The sequence below is a fragment of the Vanellus vanellus genome (genome assembly GCF_965231255.1).
Source record: "Vanellus vanellus genome assembly, chromosome: Z".
Classification (NCBI taxonomy): Eukaryota; Metazoa; Chordata; class Aves; order Charadriiformes; family Charadriidae; genus Vanellus; species Vanellus vanellus.
Genome location: NC_138908.1, coordinates 51,139,322 through 51,164,940, shown reverse-complemented (window position 1 = coordinate 51,164,940; position 25,619 = coordinate 51,139,322). Strand labels below are relative to the sequence as shown.

The window sequence follows — 25,619 nt, the reverse complement described above, 5'->3', positions numbered from 1 at the left end:
ATATCACACTTTGTATCTGGAATGATGCTGGGTGGCAAGAGCCTGAGCCTCTGAATATACTGTATTAGTTACCTACTTTAGCAAATAATCAAGGTTCTCAGAAGTCTCAAAAGAAGTCTCAAAAGAAAAGAATTCACGTTGCAAAGTACTAGATATAGGGGTAAAAACAGAAATGCGGAAGTAAAAAAAAAATCCAAGAGCATCAAGTGGTTCTTGTAGAGGTAGATGTCATGCATGTTGTAGCCCCTTGGCATACTTTTCTCAGCAATTTAAAGCCAATGTGTTTTTTAAGAGGTGCCAAGAAAAGACAAGCAGGAATACAGCAGGCATGCAGCATCCTCAGCAGCAGGGAGGGCTCAGTAACAGAGAGGGTCTTTCCCACGCCACTCACAGTATGCTGCACAATGCCACCTTTGAATCCACCAAGCCTGTACCAGAGGCAATAACAGACCACAGACAGGCAACTCTTCACCGGTGTGACCAAGGGTTTCCTGATGGTGGGAGTACTGTTTCCCACTCTTGACTACTGTGATACAACAGAACCTGCAGTGGAGATTACGGAGGAGAGATTGATCTGCGGATAAATCAGTGGCAACCTGCCTCCAAGACGCCATGAAAAATGGTACCACCTGCAGCTCCCAGACTTTATCAAGGGGGCTTGCTGTTCCAATGTGACACCTAACACTCAGCGAAGTGTTATTAGAGAAGACTGGTGCTGACTCAGTGCTTGCTGGCCACACTGCCCTCTAATAGGTAGTGGCACTTTTCCACTAGGCATTGGTACTTTCACGCTGGGTGTACTTTCTTGCCAGTGTTGCCCAGAGCACAGCAAGGATTGCAATCCAGTGGCCAACTGTTCAGGCTATGCGTTTTCTCCTCTTACAAGGGTAGGCAAGTTTTACATATTTGGAAGAGTGCACGCTCTGAAGAAGCAAATATAAGCTGTTTCTGCGCTTTCTCACTAGTCTGCTTTTCAGAAGTACTAAACTCCAGGAGTAACATTTACTGTGGGAATCGCTAGCCTTGTCTGAGCAAAGATAGTTTTGCTGATTGAAGGGGAAGTTCCTAAGGACTCCTTCACAGAGTCCACATGGTTGCTGCCCTTTCTCTCCTGCCTTAAGAGGACATCAGTTAGCCCAGGATTTAGTTATAGGCAGACACAAAGATGTCTAATTGCTTCATCTCATGCTGGAGATGAAAGGCATGTGTAGAAGTGATGTCTGCTCTTTGAAACACTCTGATCCTTTTGGTTGTTGCTGAAAACTCCCACATAGACAAGGGCATCCTAAATGTGAGTCAGTCGGGCATTTCAGGCTTCATCAGCCACCTTTGTGATTTAAATTGGCAACTCTTAAAAAGGCATAGGTAGGGGAAGGGTTTGGTAGAGTGTCCATGTCAGAATGAGAACAAATGGGTGGTGTTAGCTGTTAAGACTTTATTAATAGCCATTGGCATCTCCTAGCTTTCTAATTCAGTTCAGCAAAGGCAAGAGTGATGTTGCTTATGACTGTGCCTGTGAGGACAAAGGAAGTAAATATCAAGATCGGGCAGCAGCCACTCTTTGAGGAAAGGGAAGCTCTCAGATTCATATTAAAGGATCAGGTTCCTACTTTTTATGAGTTTCTTCTGTGGACAAGTCCTTGGCACATCACTCTACTAGCAGCAGTGAAGAGCCTCAGAAGTTACTTCCATCAGGAAAATGGGCACAGTGAAAGTGTGAGTTTACCAACACTGAGCAACAACATAGCTGAGAAGCAGAAACAGCCCAGCAACCCACAGTGACTGCCTGTCAGGAAAGCACCCACACCCCCTTTCCAATCTCAAGTTCTACAGTATTCACACCTCCTTGGAAACCAGTCACTCATGTTACAGTGTACAAAGTGCCACACAAAACATGGAACAAGAGCAAAATACTCCTCCAATATCATCCATACTTTCCCATACAACATTTCTGTCGTTTTCCCAGAAGCCTTCCCAAAACAGAAAGTAAGAAAAGCCAAGACTGTGACTGTGCTCCTATGGTCCACGTATTCTCTGATCAAACCACATCTCAACCTACAGGAAGTGCAAGAAACATAGCTGCTTGCCTCCACTACAACAACTGGCCTCAGACCTTCATCATTCCTTCATAGAGTCCTCATGAGTGTTTGTACAACCATAACATTGTTCTTTTCAGGCTTCCCTTATGAAAACCAATTATTTTTCTTTTCTCTGTTACCCATCTCTCACACAGACATTATCTAAGTCACACTCCCCACTCTTTCGCTATTTTTCATACTTTGTAGTCGAGATGCCTTCCATGGGTATCTGCGCCATCTTGTACACTTCCTTTGGCTTAAATGAGTCTCTGGGAGGAGTGTTGGGATGAAGGGGGTATCGGTCCATGTATTCTGACAGCATGCATGGCTTCTCACTCTTCTCATAGGGCCTGGTGGGCAGGTGTGGACAACGGTGACATCTGCAAAGGAAAAAAACAGTACCAGAGTCAGTGACTCACAAGTAGCTGATTAACAATACCTCATTGTATAAGTTGGCTGCAGATTGCAACTACAAAATAGTGGATAAGTGAGCATCACAATGACTGCTACAGCCTTGATTATTTAAAGTGCAAAAGCATAACCTGCACAAAGAAAGGGTTCTTTCTGTCTAATACTATACCCTGCAGTCAAAAAAGTCTGTGAAGCCAACAAAAGCAGCCTAAGAAAAGCAAGTTCACCTAGATAAAGAAAAAAAGCGAGTTGATCTGACATACAGCCAAGTTTGCCGTATTGTGCTGGACTAGAAACTCTATTTAATGTCCCTTTTGTTCCATTTCTCGCTAATTTATTATCCTACTTTGCCCACATATTGATCTCACCTGTGTAGACAACTGAACAAAAGGGTAACAATTCAGGTGTCTCTGTTCACCCACGAGTGGGCAGCACTGTTCTGCCCATCTGTCCTCCTGAAAGCAACTGAGTCTGGGTCCTGCAAGACCTGTCCATAATGTGCATCAAAGCCAGGACAGTGAGAACAAACTGTTTTTCTGAGGACGTTCCTTCCTGACTGAAACTAAGTCACTGCCATGGGTTGTCCATCATTGGTGACCTCCTTCTTTCCACACTGGGACCAGGCCAGAGCAGGGTGGGCAAGGAACATCCTGTCAAAAAGACGTTTGGGATCACACCCTCAGATTTCTTCCCAGAGACATAACAGTTTATGTCCCTTTCTGGTTTGAGTCAAACGCACTAGAGTCAATGCAAAGGTTGCTGATTAAGGACTTCAGGAACCAGCCCACAGGAATTACAGTGAGAGGAGGAGGCCTCTCGGTTTATGTCTCATACATCATTCCTGCCAAAGTCAGAGTGTTCCCTACTGGATGTATGTCTTCCAGTGCTACATCTAGTCCAGAGCTGAATTACTCATTTGAAAGGGCTTCTATACTTAACAAAGTCCTCGTTAAATTAAATGTTGAGCCATCTAGGATCAGTGCATGTCTGATTACCTAAATTTATACAGATAACCTCTGGTCTACATTCAAGGGTACACCTTCCTGTACTGAATCATTTTCCAAACTAGCACAAGAGGGGAAGAAGGGCCCAGAGGGCTCAAATAAAATTCAGCAACTTTTTGACGAGCCAGTTTCTCTCTCGGATTACAAATCCTTCTGTGAAATCATAAATCAGGAGGAGTCGTAGTAGATTCATTTTTGCCTTAGAGAAGGTTTGAGTTTGGGCCCAAAGGGAGTCCTTACAGGGAGTAAGGCAGACTATTCCTGTCAGTTAAAATATTAGAAGAAAAGACCTCAGGGTGGAAATCTCAAAAAAAAAAAAAAAAAAGTTGTCCTACTCTCTTAGGAACTTCTTAAAACTCCAGCTTTCACATAACTGGAGAAGAGACAAACAGGAAAACAAAAGAAAGATGAGTATGCTCACTCTTGCTGGTCCATGTGACCTTGCTGGAATGGACTTTGTGACAAAAACCTTCCAAACACAGACTGCACTGACACTCTCTGACCACACTTGTGGTCTCCCAGCATTCCTAGGAATTATTTCTCATTCTCCAAGGGAAAATGATCTGCCTGTTCTTTCTGCTTCAAATCTGCTGGCTTCACACCATCCCTAAGTACACCTTTGTCCCCCTACTCTCTTAAAGTCCATGATGCAGCAAGCTAGTCTCCAGCTTGGCTTTGGAGTGTGTTGATGAGGCCCTTATGTCAACTTTTTATGCTAAAACTGCACTCAGGCCGGAGTGGGGGCAATAGCTATACTACCTAGAGTTCATGATTGCCCTGCATACAGTATAGGCGCTGGCCAGCAGTAACATTTTGCAAATAAGGAATGGCTGATCAGGAGCAAAGTGATGACATTTCACTAATACCATCAGTTAGTGTCCCATTGCAGCTCAGCTGCACGCACAGGGTTTGGAGGAGCTCACATGCGACACCATCTTTCCCAAGCGGTCCGGACCAGAGGCTTTGCGCGGCTCCCTGCCCCTAGCAGACAGGGTCTCTGCTGCAGACACGTCGTCCCGCAGCCTGATGGACATTTGCGAGAGAGTCCTGCACCTGCCGGTAGAACTGTTGGCACTGGGGAAGGTGAGGGGTCCTGCAGATCAGCAGGACAAGCGTGAGTAATGCAGGTACCCCTCCAAAGACCCCATAGGAGCAGGCAGGGAACAACAGCTTGGGGAACCTGTGTTTTTCCCTTGCAGACACTGCTGGCAGCGTGAACGCTGGGGGACTTCTCAACAGCCCAGGATGGGAAAAAGACCAGTATCTCCTGCAGACAGCAGCAGCCTCAAGGTGCCAAGGTCTTTGCCCTAGGATGAAGTTAAGCCTTCAGCATGATCTGGCAACACGGGTGGCTTTACACCTCAAGTATTCACCCACTTTTCACGTGTACAATTCTGCTTTCTTTGTTGAACTTCAGCACACAACAACAACAGAATGAGATATTTGAGAGTTAGCTCTTGGGAAAAGCATGTTCCCACAAATAAATCCTTCTTGATAGGGCAGAGAAGTAAACCTGAATGTTTTGTCTTCTATTATTCTGCACTAAATTGTGATGTATACCCACAAATTTTACAGCAACAATCACTGTATTACAGATTATGGGCAGGAAATGATCATCAGTGATAATTCACCACCAATATATGATACTATAGAAGCTTTGCTTCTGCGTCCAGAGAGATATCCCTGAAAATATTTTTTACTGGAGACTAATGTAAATAGCAGAGCAAGACTCAACAACAAGGAATGGAACAATGCTAGGCATTGAGGTTTGTTACACTTTACTACTCCTTCTGGAATGATAAATATTTATAAAACAACTACATGATTCTTCAGTACTGAAGTCACTGCTATGTGACTGCAGCAAGTCAGCACGTTAATGTAAGAGCTAAACTCTTAAAATTAGTGTATAAACATTTTGATATTGCAGTTGTCAAACTGTACTCTGTGTTCTAAAAACTGCTGAAACCTAAATTTTGACCTATGTTATGCTTGCCTGCTTAGATATTCGGAATTTTTGTCTAATTCTACTCTGATTTTCACTTGTGCAGATTACACTTTACTTGACTGATATCTACCAAGTTAGCGTGGCCAATATTAGTAATGAAATATAACAACAAGGAAGGACATAGGGTGTTTGTTTACAAAGAATTATGGAAGAATAGCAGACTTTGAGGGTGAAAAGAATGCAGGTGCCCTGCCTTCAAAAGAGTTGGGTTCATCCAAACAGAAGCTGAGATGACACAGGTGAACAATTTATCAGTTTACATCAAATACTTTTTTAAACCAGGAAAGAAAACCTGGAGCCGCAGCTCAGGACCAGAATTCAGGATGTTTGACTTCAGTTTCTGCACTCACCACAGTCCCCCTGACCATCACGATTGTTTGCCAAGTAAAGACAATATATAACTCTCTCCAGAGGAGAGAGAGGAGGAATCCTGTAAGATTTATGAATTTCTCAAGATAAGCCTCTCAGACTTATTTGGTTTTCAAATGTCTGTTATTAATAATAAAAGGTTTTCACAGTGGGATTAAAATGCAGGTGGAACGGTAAAAAGTTGTACTATTAAAATCCTAATTTATCCCTATTACGTGGCTTACTACTGGTAATTACTGGTAATTACAGACAGGAAACAAAGACAGACACCCATTCCCCTATGCTGCCCATTCCTCGTTTGTTCAAAAGTCCAGGATATGGCAATGCTATGCCAAAACACGGAAAACATGCATCCTCATGAAGGAGCTGTTGAACCAAAGTTTATTCCGTGTCAGTACTCATAAACATGTGAGATCTTAAATGTAGAGACTGCTCTTTTACAAATGTGAAGCAAAAGCAAATCCCCCAATCCAAGCTCACCAATTCTGAACTCCCCTGGACTTTCACTTTGGATACAGATGTCATGTTCGGCCTCTACATAATAGGGAGCTGGAGCAAAATCTTGGCTGTCTGAGCATCACAAAGACTTAAGAAAATTTAGATTTAATTCAAATGTTGATGACTTCAGTTCTAAACAGAAAAATCTGTTAGACTTTTACCAATTGCTCCTATTCCAGCTAATAGTTTGTTGTATATACTCAGATGAAGTCTGATGAAGTACAGTCCAGCTGAGTGATGAGGGGAAAAAAGAAGTAGAGAAACAATGGAGAGAGCATCCATGAAAACTGAAGGGAACCTAAGCTATCTAACAAAGTGCACAAGTTTCTCAATAACGAGGTCCAAAGTTGCTCTCCTGCACACCATTGCAAAGCATGCGTAAGTACAGAAAGCAATCTGAGGCATGACAGCAGCACAGAAACTACCAGCAACTAAACACAAATTAGTCCAACTCTCATTAAAGAAAATGGTGAAACAGATATAAAAGTACTCATGGAAAATGGACAGAGAAGCTTTTGAGAGTAAAACTGAATGCTTAAATAATTTCTGAGATGTGAATTTACCAATTTCAAACAGAAAAATTTTCCCACGGTTTTGTGCTGAATTAACAGGTGTTGCCTTTACCTCTACTGAGATGGATCATGCTGGAAATCAAGAACAGAAGGCGTTACTCAGAGCTGCAATGGTGTGCCTCCCATTTGATCTTGAGAAGCTCCTATGTTTCTAGTGTGAGCTGCTCAACAAGGTTCCTCTTGAGGAAAAAAAAAGAAAATGTTGTAACTCTGCTCACAGGTTTTCACCAGTGAATCCCACTTAACTTACCCCACCACCACCACCCCCCAAAAATAAGAATAACTAGCATTGTCTTACTTTTACCAGTGGAGACATACCCAAGACTAAAGTGACTCCACAGAGGCTGCCGAAAGAGACTGTATCCGATTCAGTGGCTGCTGAATTCTGGCTCCATTGCTATCTGGGCCATGTGCACTGCAGGTTGCGCTTCCTGCTCCAGCACTACCCCAGAAGCACACAGCAATACAGACTCTTCACCAATAACTGACCACAAAAAGAGGGACCCAAAAGGAGGAGCCAAGCTCGATCACCAGTCGTTCAGTAGGCAAAGGACACTGATGTGTATGACAGCAAGCTCATGTTGTCTTAGCCTCTGCCACCAAACTGGCTGAAGAAGTGCTGTGCTCTCCTTCCAGTCAGAAAGGGTAACAATGCAATCATAAAAATGATGTGGCCATTGCTATTTGAAAGACACACAAGCCTAAACCAGAAACCATGCTGTATAACCATGCTTTAATGGCAGGTACCTCCCCCAAAGGTTAGAGCCAGGACACAAACCTCTGCACAATGAGAAGCAGAATTCTCAGACAGGATTTTCTATGAAAGCTTATAGCTGCCTTCTCACTTTGAATTAGGGCTACTTTACCTAGTTCTGTGACACAGAGAAGGAAGAATACTTTTCTGAGCAGAGGACTGAATTTCCTATGTCTGAAATAATAGAATGTCTGCACTGAACTATATCTTCAAGTGTTTCTTTACTACAAGTACAAGAAGAAAACTGTGCTGCACACAGAGGCTTCTTTGATACCTATATAGAGCCTTTCAAGTCCACTGTGGGAAACCTACTCTATTTCTATTTCCTACCTTTTATCTGAAGATATGTATTGATAGAAAACACTGTGAACTGCAGTTTTGGGCTGGAACTGCCAGAACTGACCTCAGAATCAGTGCACAAATTTATTTCTACATACATAACACTCCAACTGCCATTAAAAACACCAAAAATTATGTCCTGGCTTCTAGACGCTGGAGAAAACCCCCGCACCAAAGCAGAGGCCAACATCCCAATTTTCAAGAAGGGTAAGAAGGAAGACCCTGGTAATTATAAGCCTGTAGGTCTCACTTCAGTGCCTGGTAAAATTATGGAGAAGGTTATTCTGGGGGATATTGAAAAACTCTTGGGAGACAATGCAGTCATTGTTCACAGCCAACACAGCTTCACAAGGCAGAAGTCCTGCTTAACTAACTTAATTTCCTTTTATGACAAGGCCACCCATCTAGCTGACCAAGGGAAGTCAGCAGACAGTGATTTTTTGGTCCTTAGCAAAACTTTTGATACTGTCTCTCACAGTATCCTTCTGGACAAAATGTCAAGCACACAGCTAGACAAATCCATATTATGTTGGATGAGCGATTGGCTGATGGGTTGGGCTATGAGTTATAGTAAATGGGGTCACATCAGGCTGGCCACCAGTGACCACTGAGGTTCCCCAGGGCTCAGTTACAGGGCCAGTGCTCTTTAATGTTTATATAGATGATCTGGATGCAGCGGTTGAACTCCTCAGCATTAAGCAAGTTTGCTGATGATACTAAACTAGGAGGAGCTATGGACTCCCTCAAGGGTAGAGAGGCCTTACAGAGAGATCTGGATAGGCCAGAGAGCTGGGCAATCACCAACCATATGAAATTTAGCAAGACCAAATGCAACATTCTCCACCTAGGACAGAGTAATCCTCATACACTTACAAACTGGGGGACAAGAGGCTGGAGAGTAGCACTGTGGAAAGAGACCTGGGGATTTGGGCTGATGGCAAGTTGAATATGAGTCAACAGTGTGTCCTGGCAGCCAAAAGGGACAACCACGTCCTGGGGCGCATCAAGCACAGCATCACTAGCCAGTCAAGAGAGGTGATTTTCCTACTCAACACTGCACTGATGCGGTCACACCTGACATCAAACTGGACCTATTAATAGGGGGTTTATCATAAGGCACTCTAAGCAAAAGCCAAACAATGTTGTAGCTACTATGTCCTTCTTCAGTTTTGGTTTGGTTTTGTTTTTGTTTTTTTTTCCAAAGTGTGGGAATGGCAAGAGAAAAAAAAAATAGACATAAACCTTGCATATATGATGTGGTTTCTACCACGATGTTTACATTGAGTATCTATATTATTGTTGCATGTGGCTATTTATGCTTTAATGCTACAAGTACACATAACAATTGATAGCCACTGTTACTACTCTCTTTATCATGAACATTTCTATAAATGTCCCTGAGATCCCTTTTTAAATATTAATCAACTATTAAAATATGTTTCATGAGGCACAATGAACAACCAGAACTTCAGAAATTCTTTGCATGTATCTCATCAAGTAAATATGGAAATGGATATGGAATTTAAGAAAAATTACTTCCTTTAGTAAGATATTTAGCTAGCACACAAGCTACAATTTTGTCCCTTCCTAGAAATGGAGGGCAGCAAGTTTAGAACTCGCAAAATATATGAGTTCTTCTTCATTTGCAAACCATTATTTTTCATGCAGGTACTGCACAATACATTATGAAAGAGGTCACACTAGGTAATCACATGTCCTTCTAGTCTTGAAATTTATTTACAAAGCTACTTAAGGGATGTAGATACCTATCTTGGCTTTTATATCTGTTACCACAGATTATTTGCCTTCAATATTTAGAAGCTTTTTAAGACAGTATATTTCTTAGAAACATACCAATGCACTAGCAAATAGTTTACAACCATTCATTCCCAAGGGACGCCAGTCTCCAGAGTATGCTCCCTCCGCCTTATTTCAGTAGCAGCAATGCTATTCTTGTCTGTACCAGGCTGCAGCGTGTCAAACTATTCAGTCATGAACCAGTTGTTTGAACACTTAAATAAAGAGTAGTAAGAATTATGGAAGGGTCAGTGACACTCCACGCAAAATTTGCCTGAAATATTTTCTCTTGTAGACAAAATTTTATTAATGGGCCATTTACTTGGTTAAAAGTTTCTGGTTCTGTCTTTGGCCAACTCTGTCCGGATATGGTGTGATGCCTAAATTTTGTAAACATGGGTGCTAGACTTTATTAAGGTCTTTTGCTCATCTTGCCTTCCTAAAAACTTCAGAGAAACCTAAGAAAATTCCAGATTACACAACTTCTAATGAGGGTAAATTTGCACAGAGTGAATTTCAGATACTTATCAACAGCCATCTGTAATGACCTGAACACTAGAGCCCTTTCGGCAGAAAAAAATGAGGCCTTCAGAGTTTGTAAACTAGTAATTTGTAAGAACAAAAAATAGAATTCAACTCTCTTAAGCTTTAGGTAGGTTTTTAAATACCGGCTTTTACTACAATCGGGTTAACTAAATCAGCAAGCACTGCTAGGTTTTAGAGGGAAAAAACACTCTTTTAATTAAACTGCCATAATATTTTTTGGGTTTTCTTTCCTGAAACCTGCAACTTGTGCGCTTCTTACAAGGCATTAACCTGTGAAGATTTTTCTTTAGGAAACTATGTATGCATAAGCACAATATAGCTAGAACAGAAGCCAAAGCATTCGAGGCAGAGCACCTGGCACCAAGTGGCAAAGTCAGAGCAGCCGGAGCATCACATAGCACTGCATTCAATTTTGGCCACGGTAGTTCGCAAACATCCCACTGCAGAGACAGTTGGAAAGTTGGGTGCAGCTGCACCACCTATGAGAAAGTCACAGCTATTGGTGACTTGAGGTTATCCATGGCCACTGGCAGCATAGCAGGCAATACAATACAGAAGGTAACCCATGGTGAAGAGAACAACCCCTCGAGAAGTAGTAAAACGTCACATCCATGGTCATCCCGTGTTGTGCACAAGGCCACCAGTCAGGGCACAAATTCATCAGGAGATCAGAGTGAGTGTCCTCTGCCCTGAGGTCTGTGCTGTCACTCTGCACCAGACCGGAGGGACAGAATCCTTGGATGTAGTACAGAGCATCCCTGGGTCAGGCAAGAGAAACCTCAGGAATCAGCATCCACCTGCTACACCCATCCTATATGGTAAATAAGTTCTAGATCATATGTCGTTGAGCAGTGTCTCTCTGTCCTGGCAGCCAACCCATACAATTCTCCCATGACAGCTGCCTTTACCAAAAAATTACCAACGTTTTTTACTTAAAACTGGTGGGTCGGCTGGACTGTGCCTCCCAGGTGAAGCCACACTCACCACCTTTTCACTTTCTCTTTGCAGTCAGATTGACTGGCTTTCTGAAATGCATGAGATCGTCTTAAAATGGTCACACAGTTTTGTGTTCTTATTTTTCCAAATTGCTGGCATAACCTATGTCCTGGTTTTTAATTTTAATTGCTGCATTTTTATTTTCCCTAATCTATACAATTGCTTCCCATACGGTCATTTCTATGCAGTAAAAAATGCAAATTATTCTGGAAATTTAAATTTGGGAGGTCTTATACAATCACTGATGTCTTAGTGCAGTTTACATACATTCCTGATCAAATCCCTAGGCTGATTCCAGGGTGCAGAATAATACCTTTTTGTTGACACAATGCTTTATACACAGTGTTGCTAAACACTGTAATTGACAAAACACACCGATATTTTCAAAGCAGTTTCTGGCAATGTGAGGAAACACGAAGGGGCTTTTCTCCAGGATTTTTCCATTTTGAAGAAGCAGGCTGTGAGCATGTAAATAATTTGTGAGAACAGTAAGGACCTCCTCCAGCCCTTTTGACAGCCAGCTAGGATCTCAGAAGCTACATCTTGTTCATTCACATTGAAAACACAGTTCCTGCAGATTTCCCATCAGAAGAGTCTCTATAGGAGTCAGATATGTGGAGAGAAAAAAGCTGCAAGCTGAGCGCAGATGCTCTTAGATGTATAGAGAGATGAGAAAAAAGATGCTGGGGGCTGGAAGCAGCAAAGAGGAAAACCTGGAAGTAGAAGGAGCAAATGTGATTAGAGGGTGGATGGGGAGAAACCACGCAGGAAAACAATAAGGGCACTGTCTGGCCTTAGACAAGAGGACAGAGAGTATAGAGGGATATCGATGGATTGGAGGGAATTACGGAAAGCCCTCAGAGGTAAAAGGATACCCAGGGCATGTGGGGGAAGGGAGAAGTGAAGTGTGGGGGAAGGGAGAAGTGTTGTCAAAGTGCTAAGAAGAACGGTCAGTTTGAAAACCCGGATTTTGCTTTTAGTGATCAATTTAATTATATAACTAGGGAACTTGCACTAGTTGTGGAATAACCTGGCAAAATATACGCTGTGTCTTTGGCCCCCTTAAACTACTGCATTAACTTGCAGGTACACAAACTCATGATAGCTTGGTAGCCCGAGGTACTCAGTCCCTTTAAAACCCAAACATAACAGATTGAAAGTACATCTGTGTGCAGCCTTCTAATGCTAAGTAGTGTGCATAAGAAAAGTTTTAGTAAAAACATACATGAATATTTGAACATTCTGACATCCTTCATTCCTGGCATTTGGCTGCGTAAAGCTGGCCATCAGACAGCCTTGAAAGCCCCAACAGCAGTGTCTACCAGGAGCGCAAGTACAAATCTTACTCTAACCAAATGTCACAAATAAATGAAATTCTGCCATCTTGCATATTGAAATAACTACTTTGATAATTACATTGTGATTACTTTTTCACAAATATGACTGGAAAGGCTGCACTCAAAATACAGAATTTGAAGTTTTCTGATGTAATATTCCTCTTAAGCACTACACCTACTTTTTAGCTCATATAACAGTTAATGGAACCAAAGGTGCAAAAGGAACCATTCACAAGCAAGGAAACACTGGCCTGTAGCAGACCAGTCCAGCCCTGTTGTCAATGCGGAGTATGGTATAGCTTAACTTACACAACCAAACACCAAATTTTCCACGGGTAAAGACTCACTTGAGAGCTCGAGTTTCAAAGAATTTGGATCTTTTACCTTTGCTTGTTTGTTTTGGAACTGTTAGCATGTGTTGCTGTAAACAGGTCATTAAAACCAGCTGCCAGCACATTACTGTTATGGATGTGGATTAGAAATTGGCATGTGGGAATAAGTGGCAACAGGACGCAAAATTTAGACTGTGGCATCTTAGACTTAGTCTGTAGTTTGTCTCTGTTAGCTGACAACCATGTTTGGGCAAGCCCAATGACCTCAGGCCAGGTAGCCTCCTCTTATGTGTCTGCCCACATTGACCACCTTAAAGGAACTCAGCCTCAGGCACATAGGGAAATCCAAAGGTTTGGCATTAAGTTTTATCAAGCCATAGTGCAATGGATCACACGGGCTGGATTTGCTGCTTTACTTCCCATCTAAGAAAAACGCCCGCATATTTCCCTCTTTACACTCTTCAGAAGGTTTTTGCCAACGGTGAAGTTGTTCTGCAACATTTGAATGCACTAATAAAAGAAAATTCATAAACATATCTAAGGCTGACATTTTGTGCTTGTTAACGTGCTAAACATTTACTACTGTGAAGATGAATTTATGGCTACAGGGTAAAACACATCTTTGTTTCTCTGGCTAACATGGCTTATTTTCCATTAAAGATACCACAAAACATCTGCAAGAGCTGCTGAACTCCACATTTTTAATCAATATTTACATAGGCTTTTCATTGAAAACAAGAATTCTTTCTGCATCATGCAGTATCAGTTCCAGTCCTTTCTCCACTTTTGCTGTCTCTGTCACAGAAAACGTGCATTCACATTTAACTGAACTTTATTGCCAGGAAAATTAAGTCTAGGAACAGAATGAAACTTTTTCCTGAACTGAAAGGCAATATGCAACAAAAGCAAACCTACTTAAGCAACGGCTCAACCTGCTTTGATTTTTCTTCCAAAATAAATGCTCTTGAAAGACTGTCAAATGAAAGCACATCAATGACCAACAGCCAGGACTTGCAGAGGGCTCGCAGGCCAGCAGCCAGGCAGACCTACAAACCCACAAAACTGCTTTGACATGCAAAGCTTGTTGATGCCTGGTTTCTCACTATGAGCTACCTCCACATTTACCCAACGAGCCCTGGAACCATTTGTGACTAACATCAGCCTGCTGCCATCTTCTGGTGAAAAGTTGAGGACGTTAAACAACGGCAAATACAATCAGTTCTTGCTTGCTCCCATTATCTTGGGCTTTTACTTCACACTAAGGCAATGTAATATTACCTCTGCAGTAATATTACATAGAGAGAAACAAGCAGGTTAGTGATCTTACAGGGACTAAGGTTCCTTTTCACAAATCCCCTTTCACTGACCCTGCCCAATAATCTGGATAGTGATGGCGAAAATGGCTTCAGCATTAAGTAGTAGCTGTTATTTTACTTGGAAACATACACCAATCCAGCACAACAAAACATACTCCAGAAGCCATCTCTTTGCAAGCACTGTAAGTAGGACAGACAGAACACCAGTAAAGTCAGGAAAGGCAGAATTCGATACTAAGCAGGCAAAAAAAGGTTACGTTAACCAAGCCAGAACTGCAAGAGTATAAATGGATGCCACTCCACTCACTTCTCCTACCAGTTCGTCTTGACTTTTGCCTGTTCTTTGCACTAAGCATGTGCAGCTGGCAAGTGTTCCTCACAGAGTGACATGCCCTGGGACACGAGAAACCAGCATATGGTAATTCCAAGGGGAGATACAGGATTCACATGCCCAGGTCACTTCTTCCCACATTCACAATGAAGAGCAGCAAATTCTTCACCACCACAACATAATGGCAAGGATAAAATAATTTTCTCATTTGTATTCCTTAAATGCACTGTGGTACTACTTTCGGTGCTTAGAATATCCAGCAGAAAGACGACAGCAATTTGCAGTGTGTTAGTCCATTTAATCCAACCATAACTAGCTCTTGATGAACAGAGGTTGACTCACATGAAAAAATCATTACTGAGAGAGACACTATTTCAAACGTTTAGGCGAACATGCTCACAGCAAGATTACTCAGATGGCAGTGCTGCTGTAGTTCAGCTCAGCGTCAAACATTGCTAGAGGTACAACATGCAGGTCTGCAAATTACTCTGGCAGACCAAGCAACAAGAAGTGGGATGTACAATTTGCTGAATGCTTTATGAGGCTGAAAAAAAAATAATAAACCAGCACTCATACGCAGTACAGTCATTCCTTTCCTCAGGGAACAGGAAATACAGACCTCCTGCTGCACTCAAACATCAGCTTCACCATAGCCTGAAAAGCAAAGACTCTAGGAACGAAAGGGAAAATGGATTGAAGGTCACAAGTTCTCAGATAACTTCAGAAACCCAATGTCTATACCAGTACCTGGCTCCAAAACCCTGCCAAGAGCAGTCTGTGCTGTGCTATCACAACACTAACCCAAGTTTTAGTTGAAAGAGACAGACATTTTTGACAGCTGTTTTCCATCAGAAGGTACTGATGGAAATAATCCATGAAAATCGGTTGATTGTTAGGCAACTTAATGAAAATATTTTTGTTTGATTTTAAAAACAGGTGTGTTTTCCTGTTAATCTGTCAAGTTTTCCCTTTTTAATAGTTTAAGGTTTTAATGTTTTATTTCATGTTCCTATGCTCCTACAATGCCATGTCGTTGCCTCAGAAAGAAGTTGCATCAGAACATCTGCTATTACAAAAACTCTCTTCTCAACCTACTTACAATTCAGTAAATAGAACTTTTGAAATAACATATAAAAAAATATTAATTTCGCACTTCTACCAATGCAATAAGGGAAGAAAATCGTGCCAAAGCATTAAACTAAGTCCTTGATAAAGTCAGGATTTTCTAACCATTACCACTCCTCATTACTTGAGAAACGATGGTTGCAAGAAATATTAACTGATGATTTACTAACTTCCAAATCTAAACCTGCTAAGCAGCAGGGAGAGGCCTTAAGAGACAAATGTTGAGTAGAGCTTACTCTCCTGACCAGAATTACCAGAATTGTTCCTCCTACTGCAGAAAATCTGCCTGAAAAGAAAGCCAGCACAGCTGGTCAAGCCCCAGGAAATTATTCTTGGCTCACACCAATGATTTGTGTCTTTCTTAAAGATCAACAGCTTTGATTTGCAAGAACCGGCTGTTCATGCTCCCTAAGCACCTAGTTATATTGAAAAGTGAGGGCATGACCTTTGTATCTCAGTCTCAGCCCTGGTCTTTACCAGTATGACCAGCTTTCAGCAATCCCAGGCCCCTCAGACCAGTGGGAAAGTCTGAGACGAGGAAGACTTATCCTTGGTGGAGGAGGAGCAGGTTAGGAAACACTTAAACAGCATACCTGGGTCCATGGAGCACCCACAAGCACCGAGGGAGTTGGCACATGTCATTTTGAGGCCATTCCTTTTATCACCGAAAAGTTGTGACAATAGGGAGGCTCCTTAGAGCTGGGAGAAAGTAAATGTCACTCCTGTCTTCAAGAAATGCAAGAAGGAGGATCTGGGGAACTGCAGGCCAGTCAGCCTCAATCCCTGTGATGATGACAAAGACAATCCTGGAAACCCAATGCCAGACACTGGCTGTCACAATGGCTTAATTAAGGAGGTCATTTGGAGTGGTCAGTACGGATTTATGAAAGGGAAATCATGCTTAAACCAAACTGAAAGCCTTCTACAATGAGAAGAATGGCTTGGTAGATGAGGGGAGAGCAGTAGATGTTGCTTACCTTGACTTTGGTAAGGTTTTTGACACTGCCTACCATAACATCCTCATCAACAAACTGATGGAAGTATGGGCTAGATAAGTGGACACTGCGGTAGACTAAGTAATTCTGGACTCAACGGATTGCAATCAGTGGCACAAAGTCCAGCAAGAAACCAGCCACCAGCTGTGAGCCCCAGGGCTGGATAATGGGGTAAATACTATTAAATATCTTTATAATATTTAATGGGACAAATGGTACCATCAGCAGGTTTGCAAGTGATACAAAAGTGGGAGAAGTGGTGGACAGATCCACTGTGTATGTTGCCATTCAGAGGGATCTCAACAGAACAAAGAAATGCATCATCAGGAATGTCATGAAATTCAACAAAGAGAAATGTGAAGTTGTGGATCTGGAGAGGAATAACCCCAGGCAGCAGGACAGCCTGATGTCTTACCAGCTGGAAAACAGTTTGTCAGAAAAGGCCCTGGTGGTCATGGTAGACAAGTTGGTCAAGAGCCCGCAACAAGCTCTTGTGGTGCAGGCCAGCGGCACTCTGGATTGCACTGAACAGGGCACTGACAGACCATCAAGGAAAAGTGATTCCTCCTCTACTCAGCACTGAGGAAGAGGCATCCAAATGCTGTGTTGAGACCTGGACTGCCTATGAGACATGGACATACTGGAGCAAGGAAGGGGCCACAATGACGTTAAAGGACTGGAACATCTCTCCTATGAGGAGAGACTGAGAAAGCTTAGAGGAGAGAATGCTCAGAGACACTATCAGTAGGTATAACTAACTGGTAGGGTGGGCATAGAGAAGTGGGAGTTAGGCTCCCAGTGCTGCCCAGTGACAGTACAGGTGTGCCATCCAGAAAAGCAGGTAAGAAGTAATCCCAAGCAACCCTTACCACAGCACCATCTGACACGAATACAGACAGTATCCATGCCCCATCCTCCACAGTGGCATCTTTGTACTACACGTTGATTCCTTTTTACACTACTTTTTATTGTATTGATACAAAAACCAAGTTAAGCAGGACTGTGAAGTCATATGTGCTCTTTGCTGGTTTTACGCCTTTTTCAAATAAATTGTGTGCTGTACTAAAGACAAGAATTCTAAGCACTCCAGGTCTGGTGTGCTTATTCCTTGGTGTTTGCATATTCCACAGGTTTAAAAGGGATTTGTAGCTACCCTTTACTGGCCCACCTCTGCTCAATTTTTTCATTCTTTAAGCCAAGGCCAGAAGAATAATACTATATCTTTCCCAACACCATGAAGCATCAGCTACTCACTTTACAGTCTTTAAGCTGAGGGAAGATGTTTCGTAAAAGGATGAGACCTATCTGCATGGATTCAGTGACAGTTAAGTACATGAAAAGATTTCTCCCCCCCACCTTTGAAGCATCTCCTTTGACTACTTAATGTGAAGTATACTTTAAACATTTGTTGTGTTCAAGAATATCTCAGGAATCTAGAAAAATACTTCTAAACTTTACTTTTGATTCCTCACTCACCCCCTACAATCATTTAAACATTATATAGACTGAATATTGGAATCAACGGCACATAGTCAGTGGAGATATGTCAACTTATACCAGTACTGTAAAGACCGAATGCAGTAACACCCCCTAATGACCCGATGCCATGATCTCTTCCTGCATTTTGGAGATAACAGTCCAAACACTACTTTTTCCCAGCTGACAGTACTTTATATTAAAAAAAAAAAAAAAACAAAAAACAACAAAACCCCCCCCCATATTTTCCATGAATACTGCATGGAAAGAGAAGGGAACAGAAAAACAAGGGTTAAAAAAAATTGCCTTAAAAAAACAAAGGACCACTGTTCTTGCAATGCTAAAACACTGTAATGTCTTTAATAGGAGTTTAATTCTATTGCACTTTACTCATGCATAGTAACAATGGATTGCACTGGCAATAGGTAATTGTAATAGTACTGTGTAAAAGTAATAGGTAGGAAATTGCCAGTCACTATCAGAAGGACTGAGAGAACTGAAATCAAAGAATTGAGAGTCTCCAGCATAGTCTTTGCATTTAAGTATCTGTCTTTAGAAGCAAACTGGTTCTTCTGTAGGAATACAGAAAATTTTCTGTTAGAGTTATAAGAACCATTTTACTTGAATTGAACACAACTCTGACCTTTACTAAAGCTCTTTCTAGACAACCATTTGCCAGTTAGTTAATGAGCTATTTCCAATACAGCAAAAATGATGAAGCCTTAAGCACCTTTAGTGTCTGCTAAAAGAAATCCCACTCACTTTTTTTAAAAGTTGGTTTAAACTTAAAGCCAGAATTTCATTAAAACAAATAAAAGAAACAGAGCTCTATGGAAAGAATTTCACTCAGTTCTTGCTCAGGTTTTCCTGAGTTTTGCAACTTTTTGTCCATGTGAAAACTAACACTCTATACTGTGAAAATGACATCACAAACTGCTGAAAAGTGATCCTGCCAGTGCTGTGTAGGACTTCCCATCTCAGCAGACTTCCACAGTTTGACAGTTCCAGACTATTGTATTTCCACTCTTCAAGTTACTGAAGTTTCAGTGCTTTACATACCGATGCACTTCATTTACAGAAACTTTATTTTGAAGATGGGTCCATTCTGACACTCAAGTTCTTAAACTAGCCCTCAGGCAAAATAATCTTAGTAACTGCCACTGAAACTAGTTGTCACTGAAGCCACTAAGTGTTTTATTTCACTTTACCCCTGAGAAATCTTCACAAGAACTACAACAGGCAATAACAAAACCCCTTTTCAAACATCTACAGAACAGGACTTCAGGATGTCAAGACGGAGATGAGCAGAACATGCTACAATGTAAACAGAACCACTTATTAAAAAAAAAAAAAAAATATTAGAAAGCAACACTCCAGTGGCCAGCTCACTTTCCAAACAAAAACTGCCAAGAGTAAAATGCAAAAATCCCCTTGCATCAGGAGGTGACATCACTCAGCAACATGACATCTCCATCAGTGAAAAGATGCAACCAAGTGTCCAAAATTGGCATAGCGAAGTGTCAGGTGAAAAAAAATACTCGCAGTATAGCTGCACCTGGTATTTAGTGTTGAAAAAAGTTTGTTGCAAATGTGTTGTTAAAAGGACCAGTGTTTTTAGTGTAGATGTCTAACCACACAAAATTATGTAATCAAATATGTATTCAGTCTGTTCAGACTCTTTTTTTTGTTACCACTACCCTCGCTGACTAACAAAATTCCCATGTTACATGATGGATGAAGCTTCTCAGAAGTGCCCAAGCCTATGCCCCAACTGTTTCCTACAAATATTAACAAAATATCTCATCTTTTAAAATGATGAACAGCCACTTTAAAAAATTTCAGCCCCAATCACATGAAATAAAAGAACTGCCCAAAAAATTAAAAGATAAGAGTACTGGGTATCAGAACACTGTGTGTTAGGAATACAGACAAGACTGGTGACCCCTATACTGAACCCTTCTCCGAGATGATATGTACTGCAAAATTCAGATCAAGCACTTTTGATAAAAATTACTGTCAAAAATCTCGATTTGGTCATTTGGTCTTTCCATTGTCATGGATTGCCTGAGAATCAAACAACTTCCACGCTGTAGGACAGCATGGAATGCAATACAACCACTGCATAAGAGGGAATCAGAATAGCTATAGTAAACCTGTTCCAAGGACAAGAGAATCAGACATTTCTCACAAAATATATTTCAGAACCTGTGGTGATCTGTGTAGCCACAGGTGCCAGTTGTGTCCTATTCTCCATTTCTCTTCATACTCGTATTTTCTACAACAGCTACAACATACACACCACTGGTCCTCTTTTCATTAAAAACATCTATCTTCCACATCTCTAATTAGGCTGCTTGGCTAGATTTTTGTCTTTTAGTCAGAAAGCCTCTTGGGACAAGGACTGTTTCTAGTTGTATTTGAAATTGCTCAATTACTTAAAAACCAAAACAAAAACACAACTGTGTAAATAAACTCTTTAAGCAACTAAATATGTTCAGGCACAAACACAAGTGAAAAGATTGTACCCCTGGCTCCTGTGGTATTTCATGTTAATGATGAAGGAGCTTCTTGCAGCATTCACTGACTGGTATTCTCAAGTGCAAACTACTAAAATGCATGCAGCTGAAAGAGAGAGTCAAGCTGACAAAAAGTACATAAATGAGTGACTATGGATTAGATCCACCCTCTTGGGATGACTACCTATGTGTAAATCTATCAGAAACCACTGTCAGTGCCACAGAGAAACACCATCAGATGTGATAAATGATTTAGAAGTGTTAGAATGCCCAGAATAGGGATACTCAAACTCTCTGCAGTTGTGCTTTATGCCAATTAAACATAGAGCTCCCCAGCTGTAGACCCACAGACAATGCACCAGAGACAGATGAACAGCTTCACATAGACTGGAGCATAGGTAGGTACCACAAGGTAGGATGGTCCAAAAAGTACTCTCATATGGAAAAGCTACCTGCAAATTGTGCCACACTTAACAAGGTAGCCCAGCTGAAATTGTTAAGCATTGCAGATGGTAAGATAGAACACTGCATAAGAGCTCTGCCATAGCTACCAATAGAGTAATTTCTGTCAAAGTTTTTCCAAATGATGCAACACAGAAGACTGAACCAGAACTATCAAGTCATCAATGTTATTCAGGCTTGCTAAAGTACCCCATGGTGAAACTTAGACTGGAGCATTCATATCCCTTTAAGTCCCTACTCATCCTGTCTTCTCCTAGTCTCCATTAAAAAAAAAAAAAAAAAGGTTTCATGAGTAGCTACCAAGTATCTTAGATCATTTACCAGTTCAGCTCTGAGAAACCTCTGTAGTTATACTGAAGATGAATATAACACTCTTCTACATGAAAAACAGTGAAAGCTGTGAGTTATGCAAAAACATACAATCACTTCAACATATATCTCAACTACACCACAAAAATCTGCTTCCTTCTGTTCAGTTGTCCTCAAGACACTGTGGAAGACTGCTCATCCCTTGTGTAAGGCATTACAAGAACCTCAGCTGTGTGCTTACTGAACCTTTGAGAAATTCCATGTTACTTCCTTGTGCATAAATGGGTTTTGCACAAGATGCAGGAGCAAGAAATAATCCTTGCCTGCAGTTGCTCTTTCTCTCACACACTCATAATTTAAGAGATTTTAGTCAGTAGATCCACACAAATTATGGAAAGGGAAATAAGAAAACATGGCTACGAACTCAGCAGTTATCTCAAATACCTTCTCACTGTACAGCTGCTGCTACAAAAAGCCAGTTTGTATTGCTACCCTAATACACTGGAATTCTTACCCTCATGCCTCCATCATCTCACACACACACACACACCATCCACGAACGAAAGAAACTTAGTGTGAATTTGCCCCATAAGGAATGACACATGTATTTCTGTATCTCTCCATATATGCATATATATGGACACATTCGTAAATGTCACTTACAATTTAGCAGTTGTGTGGTAAACATCCATACTGAGAAGTACTGAGCACTGAACATCCTAGAATCACTAGAAAATTTGCAGTTCTCACATGGGACCCATACCCCATTGGCCACTGTTGCATCTGAGGCCAGGTCTTCATAAGAGACTCAAAATTTTTAGCTGTCACTTCTTAATCCAGAACAGTCAATGTAGTAGCAACCCAAAATGAAGTTTATTTTTTCTTAAGACAGCCCATGATCAAGGTATTATCCACATCCTTAGACAGAGCTACCCTACTAGCTCATCTAGCATCTGAAAGATTACTGCAAGCCTCAAAGCTAGACCTGTACTTCAGTACGTTACTTGGTTAGAACCAGAGGATCCTTTTCAGTCCAGATCTCAGTGCTATGTGTTTAGGTCCTTGATAGCGCAGTCCTCTAACACAATAATCAAATCACTGTTATTTCTCTTTGGAATATGTTTCCCAAAGTCAAATATAAATATAAAAAAAAAAAAAAAAAAAGAATGATACACACAGAATGAGGAACAGAGGGAGCAGATGCACTTGTACCTTACAAATAAGAGTTTGATAAAAGTACTCAAAAATACAGTTTGTAATCTGCTTGCTATCAACATTTGTACTGGTTTTCTTTTTGGAGTACATATTCATCATGAGAAACAAGCACAACAACAATACATACCAGCCTGATATAAACCCTGGGTGGGAACTTTGTAGTTTTAAACTCTCTTCCTGATTATTTAGTAGCTTTAAAACAAACTAAGACATGTAATCCGATTGAGTCAAACCCACCTGTTTTTTCCCCTAGTAATAATTTTATTCTTAACCTGCAAATATGGGAGAATGGATGTTAGGCTGAAGGGCATAAAACTAACCACTGCTTTCAAGAACAGTTTGCGTACATTCACAAGACTGACACTAACAAACCCATTAATGAATTTTCAGTTGTCTCTTCCATCTGTAAAGCTCTACCCCTGTATCTTTTCCAGAATTAGCATATTTACAGAGGAAGTATCACTTTCTATTACATTAAAACACAGACTCAATGCCAGTAACACCCATTCAAGAGCAAGATTGTGGCTAAAAAGTGGAAAGCTTTCTTCTTAGAGAAGCAATCCACCTACACAAGAAAAATGGGAAGTCTCCCTGCTATTTGTTTACTCCTATGACAAAAACTAGAACCACTTTGTTGAATAGCCAGAATGGGGGGAGCGCGGGATACTTCCTGTTTTAAAGCTTTAAAAATGCTCTAAATTACCCTTACTTATAATTTTTCATATGCAACTTATAGCAGTGAATAACAGTGCAGCCGTGCTAGCCAAGTAACCATTGCTCCAAGCTCTTTCCCCCAGCCCCTTTTACATACCCACAGGAGCACAGCTGACAAACACACTTCTTCAAGGATGGAACCACGTGCGAAGGCACAGGCGATACAGGAGACATGTTTGCTAAGAACAACAGTTATGGTTCAGGGCTTTTGCCGCAGATGCTGTATAGCAAAACAAAACAAAAAAATCCACCACTTTTCAGTAGCAAACCCTGGAGACAAATATGTCAGAAGGTGACCTAGGAAACTCCAGAAGCAGGGACAGAGCACATGACATTGGTAGAGACTGTATTACACATCCCAGCTGAACAGCTCCTTCCCCAGGCCAGCAGGCCCACGTTCCTCTGGTGGCATCCCAAGCAGAGCTCTGCAGCTCTGGTTTGAAGCCTCTTCTGATCAGGGCACGAAAGCTGTGACAGTCACGCGAGGAGCTTTTGTGATGTCACCAGCACCAAGCTCTAGAGCCCTGGTCTACCAGGAACACAGCTGGGCTTGTTCCAGCCAGCCAATAGCTAAGGTCAGACTTTCCAAATCTCTAGCTGTCTGACCATGATTACAGCAACATGTAAATGGGCTATTAAGAAGCACTTCCCTCTGTTGTGGGAATCGGCTACTGGGGACACAGGGCACCCCAGATGGGACTGGCAGATGCTCCCCTCTACCCCTCTTCAAAGAGAGAGGCAGAGGAGGAAAAAGAGACTTACGAGTTAGAAGGAACTAAACTACTTTAATGAAATATTAAGAATAAAATAAAAAGAAAATAATGAAATATATACAAAACCCTATCAAAGTCCCAGGATGACAATCACGTCACCGGCTGGCACTGGGGAAGTCCCAGACTTGACTCAGTGACAGACAGGAACTGCATCCCGGATCTGCATTCAGGATCGGGATCAAAGGCAGACAAACAGACAGAGTCTTCCGCAGACACCGGCCATTGAAGAAAGAGAGAGATGACCTTTTGATCCCTCAGCTTTTATACTGAGCATGAGGCAGATGAGATGGAATACCCCGTTGGTCAGTTTGGGGTGACCTGTCCTGTCCGCTCCTCCCCGCAGGTGGGACCCCTCTGCGCTTTTCCGCTTCTGACCCTCCAACGGGGCAAATAACCAAGTTATCTGGGCTTGGGTGTTACAGCAATAAATATAAGCAAGAGCCTCTCTGCATACCATGCCTGCGCATCAGCTACAAACATAGGTCTTATCGCTCTGAGAGAGCAAACAGTGCCTGCGACATGCTGCTAATTTCAGTAGTTACGAGAGGCCTACCTAAGAAGCAAAGTTGCTGAACAAAATTATTCCTGTTTTACCTCACCCCTCTTAGCTGTTAACATGTCAGCAGCCACATTATAGCTTCCACAACCAGCCACATAAATCTCTTCATAAAATTTGTCAAATTCTGCTTTATAAGGAAGATGTTAAATACAGGTGGAGATTCTTCTTAAAACCTATTTGCAACTGTTTTGGAAGAAAGCAGAAGAAAGATATATCAGAACAGAAAAACAACTTTACCTAGCAATGCTTCAAAACTCTGTAAACACATCAGGTTAGGGGTCAGTCTTTTACAATAAGAACTTTATCTACTGGAACCTCAACTTTTACATTCCCACCCCACGCCATATTATCAGTTACTTACAACACAATGTCATAAATGTATATCAACTATTTGCAAATAAAGTGGTGTTAACACTACCACAAGTCATAAATTTTTACAACTTGTCCTGGTTCCAGCAGGGACAGGGTTAATTTTCCCCAAGGATCCCCAAGGATCTGGCACAGGGGAACAGGTATTCCATATTCCCCAGTCTATAAGTATATAGAGGGACCTGGCTGGGGGAGGGGGCAGGAACTCAAGGCTCAGAGCAGGCTGGGGCTGCCCAGGTCTGGTGGGTGAGCAGTGGTACTGTAATCGTGTTTGTATATCCTCTACTGGTGTTATTGTCATTGTTTTTCTTTTTCCTTTGCTGTTCTGTTGAACTGCCTTTATCTCAACCCACCAGTTTTGCTCAACTCCCACAGCTGTGGGGAGAATTGGAAGAAAAGGGCGAGTGGCCAAAACCACAAC

At 41.6% G+C, this 25,619-nt stretch overlaps 1 protein-coding gene across 1 annotated transcript in view; it reads right to left on the bottom strand.

Annotated features, from left to right (window-relative positions):
- The window catches only part of SAXO1 (stabilizer of axonemal microtubules 1), a 31,712-nt gene extending 6,222 nt beyond the window's left edge, over window positions 1-25,490 (bottom strand). The window contains exons 1-3 of the mRNA XM_082497490.1: window positions 24,870-25,490; window positions 23,595-23,717; window positions 2,279-2,458 (exon numbers count right to left, since the gene is read on the bottom strand). Of these exons, the coding sequence (XP_082353616.1) occupies window positions 2,279-2,458; window positions 23,595-23,671 (257 nt within the window). The 5' untranslated portion in view covers window positions 23,672-23,717; window positions 24,870-25,490. The remainder of the gene's footprint in view (window positions 1-2,278; window positions 2,459-23,594; window positions 23,718-24,869) is intronic.
- Between the last annotated feature and the right edge of the window lie 129 nt (window positions 25,491-25,619).